Consider the following 9,979-nt stretch of genomic DNA (forward strand, 5'->3'; position numbering starts at 1 on the left):
CAATCTAAGTCTAGCGTTGTTATAGAGGATGGCCTTTCCAGTCGTAGGTGTAGTTCTCGGGCTCATAAACGACCTTCAAAGTTTGACGATTTTCAAATGTATTAGACACTCACACACCCAGGGTACTTGTCTTGTTTTATATTTTCTTTTACTTGGTGCATTTAATGTATATTGTTAACATTAACTTTAGACTATGCTATTAAGTAGTTGTCTTGTTTTATTGTGTGTACTCAACTAACTGATTACCTTTTGTTTTGTAATGTATTTTACTATCTAAAGTTTTGAAGGGATGTTGTGTCCATAGAGTTATGCTGCTCTTTATGCTTAACGACTATACTCTTCTCTTAACCGAAGTTACGTGATATACATCACTATATGTGCGAGGTTTAAGCGCCATTACTATTATCTGTTTCTTCTGCCAATAAATGCAATCGTAACCATCTGCACTTCGTGTACACTTTAAATGCGTACCAAAACATAATATCGTTCAAGTCAGTTTATCAGTTCAGACAGAAACTTCTACTACCTTGGTGGTAGTAGAAGATAGTTTTATAATAACTGAACAACATCTAACTTGAAAGAACAAATATGTCTTTGTAAAACTGCCGAAAAATCTTTGACTTATTAACTTTATTTTAAAACTACTCAAATTCTTATTTTTTCAACATATAAATTTATAAATTCTTTGGTTTTAGCACTCATTTAGGGATGCCAAATATAGAAGGTACAATTCTAGCAAGCAGTAATTGTTGCCAGTTTACTCAATGTTAGTAAACAGTGCCAGTAGCCAGTGATAGAGCTAGTACCATTACTGAGTGAAGTGACAGTACCAAGTGATAGCAGTGCATAGTATCCAACGACTATGCCCATGCAAGGGTTCAGTGTAGGCATCACTGGGTTAGTAATCAGAACCAGCTTTTCAGGGCTACCTGCCAAAACATGTCAAGGGTATCAGTAATCAGAAATAGATTAACCACTGCAACACATTGTCAACTTACTAGGCTTACTTGTTGGGATGTTACACAGTGACTGATGGTGAAAAATGTAATATGCAACTTTATGTACGCAGTCCTACGTTTTTAGCTTCTACCTGAAGGCACCAAGCAAGTGCTTGCTTCCTTACTATTTGACGTATTTGTAGCATGCTTACAATTTAACGTACAAAAAGCAATGCTGGTTTTTTATTAGTAGTTAAGAGCTTTCCTTTGTAACATGTTATTGATAGTACCTGCATCTGTTTTTATGATTAAACTGGTTTTTGATTTTATTGCCTTACTTCACATGAACCAATTATTCATGTCCCTGTCTTGTTGATTTACACCTTTTCCTATCACCATCTGGTTCCTTAGAAAATACCTGGCATGTATTTGGCTAATAATTTTCCAGGATAATAACTAACCCGGACTCACTTAAAGAGGCATGCAGGATCTTTCAAGCAAGTGAGAGGTACCAACTAGTGGAGGACATTAAAGGATGGCACAGTGCAAACACTTGTAAACATCTGTGGATTCAGTACTGCCTATTTACGTCTGAGTTGTCTGCTCTTACTGCTATCTTTGAATATCTTTGAAATTTTGCTACTGTGCTATCAACAACGAGAGTATATGGTTAAACATGAATGAATAATATTCAAAGAATAATAAGAAAACTTTAAATAATAATATCATCTGCGTCCAAAGCAAGAAAACAATTTACACCTATTTTTATTGCGAACTTTTGGCGTTTTTCTACCCAAATGTTTATCAGAAGGTATAAGCGTTACAGGTGCTGATGTGGTTTCCACTTTTTGTTTTCTTTTGTTAGAGGAAGTGGATGAGTCATTAATGGTGCCATGTACCGCGCTGCTGGAAATATGGGTGTGGCTTGCAGGTATTGGAGAGTCAATGTTTCTTTCTTTGACTAAATTTTCAACTACAAAATAGAGGATGTCAGTTATATAATAAATAATCTGTTTACTAAAGAAAAGCAAACCTGTATTACACTCTTTGTCTATAATTATTTCTGTGGTCCTTCATTAACCACTTATTGTAAATTCCTTATACTCCAATACTATACTCCATAACTCTACTCTACTAATAGGTACTACAATACATTGTATTGATCAGGTAACATAGACCTATAAACTATGCTATTAAAGATATAGTTAATTATTAACTATACCTTTAATAGTATAATTAATAGGTCTATGTTCTGGTAATGAGTCCACCCTAAAAGTACTTAATTATGTTCTTGCTATTTGTATTGTTTATTATTATTGTATACTATTGAATGTTTTCCTATTTCCTATTATTGAATGGTATTTCCTCACCATCTTCCCTATCGGCTCTACTGATTAATTTCTCAATTAATAATATTGTAGCTCGTTCTGCGAGTTCATTGCAAACAGGTATTTTTATGGGCTCCTAAGTCCAGTTTGAATACATAGTAAGACAAAACTTGCAACTTGAATAAATAGCTAGTAAAAACCAACCTTCCACCTCACAGCTGACCTTTTCTTCAATTATTGTAGAAAGAGTAGGAAGAAACTTTAATGCTCGACAACATTTCTTCCTAAATATCCCAGTGGCATTTTCGACAGCTCTTTTAAACTCAAGTATCTCATCTGTCTCTACATCTTGCTTACGGCAGTTACGTTGCTTTTCAATCGGCTCATGACAAATATCTCCCTTTCCATTTTTCTTACAGCAGAATTCTGTAATATCCGCGATATCCTGTTTATGGCAGTCTTCGTTCTTTTCTAGTTCATGACAACCATCTCTTCCAATTTGCTTGTGGTGGCCATCTTTCTTTGCATTGAGGTTTTGACAACTATCTTGTTCTTTTTTCTGTTCATGACAGTCATCTCCCTTTAAATCTTTTGTATGGCAGCCATTTTTTTTCCATTTAGCTCACGAGAACTAGCTTCCTTTTCTGCTTGCATATGGCAGTCATATTTCTCTTTCACTACCTCATGACAACCATCTCCATCCTCCATATGGCAATAACTTTTTTCTATATCTTCCCTATCGTAGCCATTTTTCTCTCCTACTATGTTTGGAGAATCATACCCCTCTCCCTTCTCTCCATGACAACCAGCTCCTTGTTCTTTCTTATGGCAGTCAAATTTCGCTTTCGCTACCTCATGACAACCGTATTCATCCTCCATATGGCAATCGCTTTTTTTAAAATCTTCCCTATCGTAGCCATCTTTCTTTCCTATTTTGTTCAGAGAACCATCACCTTCTCCCTTCTCTCCATGACAACCAGCACCTTCTTCTTTCTTATGGCAGTCAAAATTCGCTTTCGCTACCTCGTGACAACCATCTCCATCCTCCATATGACAATCACTTTTTCCAAAATCTTCCCTATCGTAGCCATCTTTCTTTCCTATTATGTTCAGAGAACCATTTCCTTTTTTCTTATCTCCATGACAACCAACTCCCTCTTTTTCCTCATGGCAGTCATATTTCATTTTCGCTACCTCATGACAACCATTTCCATCCTCCATATGGCAATCACTTTTTTCTAAATCTTCCCTATCGTAGCCATCTTTCTTTCTAATTACTTTTTGAGAACCATCTCCCTCTTTCTTCTTTTCATGACAGCCAACTCCCTCTTTTTCCTTATGGCAGTCATATTTCTCTTTCACTGCTTCATGACAACCATTTTCATCCTCCATATGGCAATCACTTTTTTCTAAATCCTCCTTATCATAGTTATCTTTTTTTTCTGTTATTTTTTGAGAACCATCTCTCTCTTCCTTCTTTTCACGACAACCATCGCCCTCTTCTTCCTTGTACCAGTCATATTTCTCTTTCACTGCCTCGTGACAACCATTTCCATCCTCCATATGCCAGTCACTTTTTTCTATATCGTAGTTATTTTTCTTTCCTATGATTCTTTGAGAACCATCCCCCTTTTCCTTCTCTCTATGATAATCAGCTCGCTCTTCTTCCTTATGGCAGCCATTTTCCTCTTTCACTACCTCATGACAGCTATCTCCATCCTCCATATGTCTGTCACTTTTTTCTACATCTTCCTTATCGTAGCCATCTTTCTTTCCTATTATTTTTTGAGAACCATCTCCGTTTTCCTTCTCTCTATGACAATGAGCTCCCTCTTCTTCCTTATGGCAGCCATTTTCCTCTTTCACTACCTCATGACAACTATCTCCATCCTCCATATGTCTGTCACTTTTTTCTACATCTTCCTTATCGTAGCCATCTTTCTTTCCTATTATTTTTTGAGAACCATCTCCGTTTTCCTTCTCTCTATGACAATCAGCTCCCTCTTCTTCCTTATGGCAGCCATTTTCCTCTTTCACTACCTCATGACAACTATCTCCATCCTCCATATGCCTGTCACTTTTTTCTACATCTTCCTTATCGTAGCCATCTTTCTTTCCTATCATTTTTTGAGAACCATCTCCCTGTTCCTTCTCTTCATGACAACCAGCTCCCTCTTCTTTCTTAAGGCAGTCATATTTCTCTTTCACTGCCTCATGACAACCATTTCCATCCTCCATATGGCAATCACTTTTTCCTATATCTTTCCTATCATAGCCATCTTTCTTTCCTATTATTTTTTGAGAACCATCTCCCTCTTCCTTCTCTCTATGACAATCAGCTCCCTCTTCTTCTTTATGGCAGTCATTTTCCTCTTTCACTGCCTCGTGACAACCATCTCCATCATCCATATGGCAATCACTTTTTTCTATATCTTTCCTATCGTAGCCATCTTTCTTTCCTATTATTTTTTGAGAACCATCTCCATTCTCCTTCACACCATGACAACCATCTTCCTTTCCATTTTTCTCTCTCTCCTTCTCGCCACAATCATCTGTCTTGTCACTCTGCCTATGGCCATCCTTTTCCTTTCCATTTAGCTTTGTGCCATTTTCGTCATTCCGCTGTTGATTTTCAACATTTTCTGTACTTCTTGGTCTAAATGTAAAGATTACCAACATACTTTTACCTTCACACAAATGAGGTCATTCTACCGCAAAACATTGCATTTTCAAGTTACTTTTGTCCAACTCGAGGATAACCTGTGACATTTTGCACATATGATAACACAGCAATTTCTAAAAAGTCTATCAAGCTAAGAGTGTACATTTGTATCACAAGGACATTATGAAACATCAAGAACATAACATAGACTAAATGGCTGACTGTGTCTCCTTAACTATTCATAAAACAAAGATGCTTATTGTGACCATCTTTTTGTACAACTACTGTAAAAATGATTCTAGTGAACTTACCTTATTTACTATAGTAAAATTAGCAACACAATATTTTAGTTTCAATTGGCTAAATAAGTTAATGGAAAATAGCAGTTACCTTAGTTTGAAGAACGAAGGCAAAAGCACAAATCTTGGCAGAGCAAGCTTGCGTATTGCTTTTAAGGCTTTCCAAAATGCTGGCCAATGGGCAGTTATATAGAAGACTAAAAAAATATAGTATAACACGTTAAACACTTTCTTTGGGTGCATCTTCCCTCAGCATTATCCAAAGAATAATATGATTGTTGACGCACTGCATTATGTCGTAGGACATTGTTACAGTAGCCCGCTATTATTATAAATGGCTTATCTGACCAGGAATGTACTGTTACTGGTAGCATTTGCAAGAAATACCTTGCGCATTTTTATTTTAACCCGATGTGCTTTAGAAATGAATAAGAAGATTTTTAACCAATTAGAATTGGATAAAACTGGTTAGGTATTTTATGTAGAACTTCCTGAACATCTTGTGTTCTATTATTTCTGATCTGTAAATAAAACTGGTTTTTTTATTACTTGATTGTGTTGTCACTGCAAGTACTGAGTACAATTATATAAACAAACTGTAAGTAATAAACTATCGTCATGATCGTTTGAAACTATCATTTACAACACTCACCGTCTTATAGATACCTAAACAAAGATAATACTTATCCTAGATATAATCAATCAGCAAGATAGTAAAGAATATTTATGTTTTCCTTAGACTAAATATCAGAAGTTCCGCTCAGAAACTGATTCAATGCCACTTCCACATATCGTTTATCGTGTTTATACTGAGCTCTTCAAAAAGATTTTAGAAATGGCTAATAGCACGCTGTTATTTGGTTCATGTTCAATGTTAGTCAAAACAGCATCGCAATAGTTTCTTTTCACTCTCCATGGGACCAGCACTGCAAATAGTAAGCTGTGGAAATTGCAGTTTCAGAAGAGAAAAGGAAAGCTAGTAGGTGTAAGAGCATTGCACTGGTAGTGCAGGTTTTACTGTTCGGTGTTATCTTCTCTACAGCCACATAATCACTCAACACATCTTGTACTTTTCATCTTATCAATTAAACAATGCCAATAATGTGCATGGCCAACTTATTTCAGTAAATTGAAGACTGAAGGTTGTGCCTAAAACCTTTAGGTTGTACAGAAGTAGCTAATTATTTTTAAAACCTAATAGTTACAAAAGGTAGTAATATTTGTGAAAAATCAGTAAGTTTATGTAAATATGCCAACTGAGTAATAGAGGGAATATATCTCATGATATATATCTCATAATTAAGATCTCTAGCAATACATCCATTAATTTTTGCGATTGGTTGGAGTTATTCCCTTCAAGCACCATGTCCTGTGAGGGCGTAAGTGATCATGGCTCTCCACCACGTCCTATTTGGCTAGCGGAATGATTGGCGCTGCACTGGTATTAAAAACAGCTTATAAGCAGTGGCAGGTAATCACTAGTTGCATGCATCTAACCACGGAGCTACACAGTCCTTAGAATTCTGTTGCTCCTATCATGCACCGCATACCTTTTTTCTTGATTGCACACACTAAATGATGTATTAATTGATACATTGCACCCATGAGTTACAATGCCCCTGTTATAAAATACTTTTCACTCAACTCTATGAAACACGATGCTTTTTAGCCCTCGTCATACAAGGGCAAATTCGTTTCGATGTCAATAAAATTTGACATCGCCATACTTTGCCAATGTCAACAAAGATCTTTCTCAAAATTAAAGTTTGGCGATTGTCGCACTAATTACTGTAAAATAACAAAAACCGTCGATATGCTATTCGCCGAAATACCTCCCCCCAACGCCGAAAAGAGACATACGTTGCTGGCTATCTCAGTTTACCGTCATCTGTTATGGTAAAAACAGATTCGCTAACAGATAAGTGATAAAATTTTAGTTTAAGGTTTGAAGTTTACTAAAATACCTACTAAATATCTATAATATATTTTATTAACTACATTTTATCTTTCTATTTCAGTCGATTGAATAAACTTTCTCACCACCTTTTCTATCATCACTATTACTTCACATCTCCCTTAACAATATTACAGCTCCTTCTGTAGGTACATGGTCAATAACACCTGCTATGAGCTTTCCATTTCAACCCAATCACATAGGAAGTCGACTCCTTTTCTGTAAAGTTTCCTTGTGCAAATTATCAGATGTAAAACCCACCTACTACCTTTAAGAAAGTCTCATTGGAGATCACATTGTAGGTCTACATGTATAGTAATCAGTAAACTTTATGAATATTCTTAATACTATATTTATATCTTACATTATTGAATATATTCTTATTTCTTACTATTAAATACATTTTCTCACTATCTTTCCTATTATCACTCCTACTTAACCTCTCTCTTAACAATATTATAGCTCCTTTTATAGGTGCATGGTCAATATCAACTAATATGAGCAACCCAATTACATAGTAAAACGACTCCTTTTCTGTAAAGCTTGTGTATTACATGAAGCTTCATGAATTACAGATTAAGAGCTCATCTGTTGCCACAGATTACTTCCGATTCAATAGGTCTTGAATAATTTTCCCACCAAATAAAATTAATTCCTTTTTATAAGTTACACATTAAAAATTACTAATACTTTGCACCTACTGCCTGTACTTGGAATACACCATAGAAGCCAGCAGGTAATACCGGTAAGTGATGAGGAAGGAACTGTTTTTCAGTACCATTTTTTATATATAAAGTTGGATACTAGATTTCTCATCCCCTTTCCAGAGACCTTTAATCTTATGGCAAGTAAAGTCAATCCCTTTTTTCTAGATTTCTCTTAGTCTCTCCAGGTGCCTTCAGGTCCCATCTCAACTGACACTAATTGACATCAGTTGCATAACCTATTCAACTCAATATAGTTTCCCAAGCGTAACTCTTTGGAAGCGTTTTATTATTGGGTCTTGGACTTGATTTACTTGAATGCAATACTAATCAGTTGAACCTAAATTGATTTACAAAGTCGAGTCAACTTGGATATCGCTGCTAAGAACCACATTGAGTACTGTAATCTAGAAAGGCGCTTGAAAATGTCAGAAAAGTAAGTAACCAAGTTAGACATGAGTTAGATATGAACTGTTACTTATATCACAATCCTGCTAAATTAAATATTAAATTATTTGTATTATCAATATCACAGCATTACAATTTGATGCAATAAAACTAAGTCATGTTATTTTATAATACTTTGGAATGCATAAAATATAGACAGTAAGTCATGCAACAACTCATAGTCTCAGGCCTATAAAATCATAAAAGATACTGTCAGGTTTAAACACCAGTCGAGTATTGCAGAGTTCCTAAGGATAGGTCAAAACTCGATAATCAGCTAAAGACAACCTAGAAACAAACGCAAACAGTAGATGGAGGTGCAATGAAGCAAACTAAGACAAAAACAATTAACAAATAATAAGTGAAAGAAAAAACTAAGGGACGGACAAAATAAGAAAAAATAGAAAATGAGAAAAGATAAAGATTGGACGGATCTTAAGATTGTACCGGACAGCAATAAATTTGTGGAGTCAAGTGAAAGCTGTAGACCAATCTAAGATTATCATATAATGAAAACAAAACATTTATAACAATCGCTGTGTAAACAAGGTAAGCAAGATAATAGTATTGCAAAATAACTTAAACTGATCCGCAAAATAAAATTTCAATGCTCTTATCTCTCTAATAGAAACACATATTTTAAAGAAAGCCTTTGTCTTTGACCATATCCCTGGGATAAACTTAACTTAATATAAAAAGTTTGACTTTAAATAGAAATGGCTCAAAGTCTTACGTAGCAGTTTTATTAAACCTGCGACAATCGCACCAGTATGCTCGCTATCATGCAGTGAATGTCTATTCTAGGACATTTTCTTTCTTAGGCTGGCCAGACTGCCATACGCAATATCATCACCATTTATTCTGTTTGATGGCAGCCAGGCTAGAAGAGGAAATAGTGCCATGCGCTTGTGTATAGCTACCGAAGGCAGCCCTTGCACCTCCAGTCGCTGATGCGTTTCTAGTATTATCAAACTGTTTCCTCCCAAAAACAGGTTTCGGTTTCTCCTGCTTTCCTGGAATCTGTTTAGCAGAATTCTACAATATTGTAGTAAAGCCTAATTGTGACTGTAGAGCTACAAATAGTCAATCTCTCTACTAAATATCATAATCAAAGGTTCAAATCTCTACACCTATAAGACAATAGAAACAAGTTTTATATGTTTAGGATTTAGTGGTACGGAAGACAAACAAATTGCCGTGAATTCTCATTAGAATCTCTGTATATAAATCTCAAAGTTGGTGAGTACGTATGTGTGCATGTGTGTGTGTTTCGGTTTGTCCAGCCATAGTTATTAAAATTTAGGAATGAAATATCTGTTTCATGCTAGACTTGATCTTGGAAGCTCCCATTCACCAAGCAAATATTTTATCAATTAAGCTATGAGAGATACATTGAAGTCTGATGCCAAATATATAAGGTACAATTCTAGCAAGCAGTAGCTGTTGCTATTTTACTCAATGTTAGTAAACAGTGCCAGTAGCCAGTGATTGAGCTAGTACCATTACTGAGTGAAGTGACAGTATCAGGTGATAGCAGCAGTTCTTAGTATCCAGTGACTATGCCCATGCAAGGGTCCAGTGTTGGCATCACTGGGTTAGTAATCAGAACCAGCAACCAGGGCTACCTGCCAAAACATGTCAAGGGTA

At 35.7% G+C, this 9,979-nt stretch overlaps 1 protein-coding gene across 1 annotated transcript; it reads right to left on the bottom strand.

The window, feature by feature from the left end:
* Window positions 1-2,848: 2,848 nt before the first annotated feature.
* On the bottom strand, window positions 2,849-4,945 carry LOC137387505 (sarcoplasmic reticulum histidine-rich calcium-binding protein-like). The gene has a single exon (XM_068073948.1). It carries the CDS (start codon window positions 4,943-4,945, stop codon window positions 2,849-2,851), a length of 2,097 nt encoding a protein of 698 aa, XP_067930049.1.
* Between the last annotated feature and the right edge of the window lie 5,034 nt (window positions 4,946-9,979).

This window comes from Watersipora subatra, chromosome 1, assembly GCF_963576615.1.
Source record: "Watersipora subatra chromosome 1, tzWatSuba1.1, whole genome shotgun sequence".
Classification (NCBI taxonomy): domain Eukaryota; kingdom Metazoa; phylum Bryozoa; class Gymnolaemata; order Cheilostomatida; family Watersiporidae; genus Watersipora; species Watersipora subatra.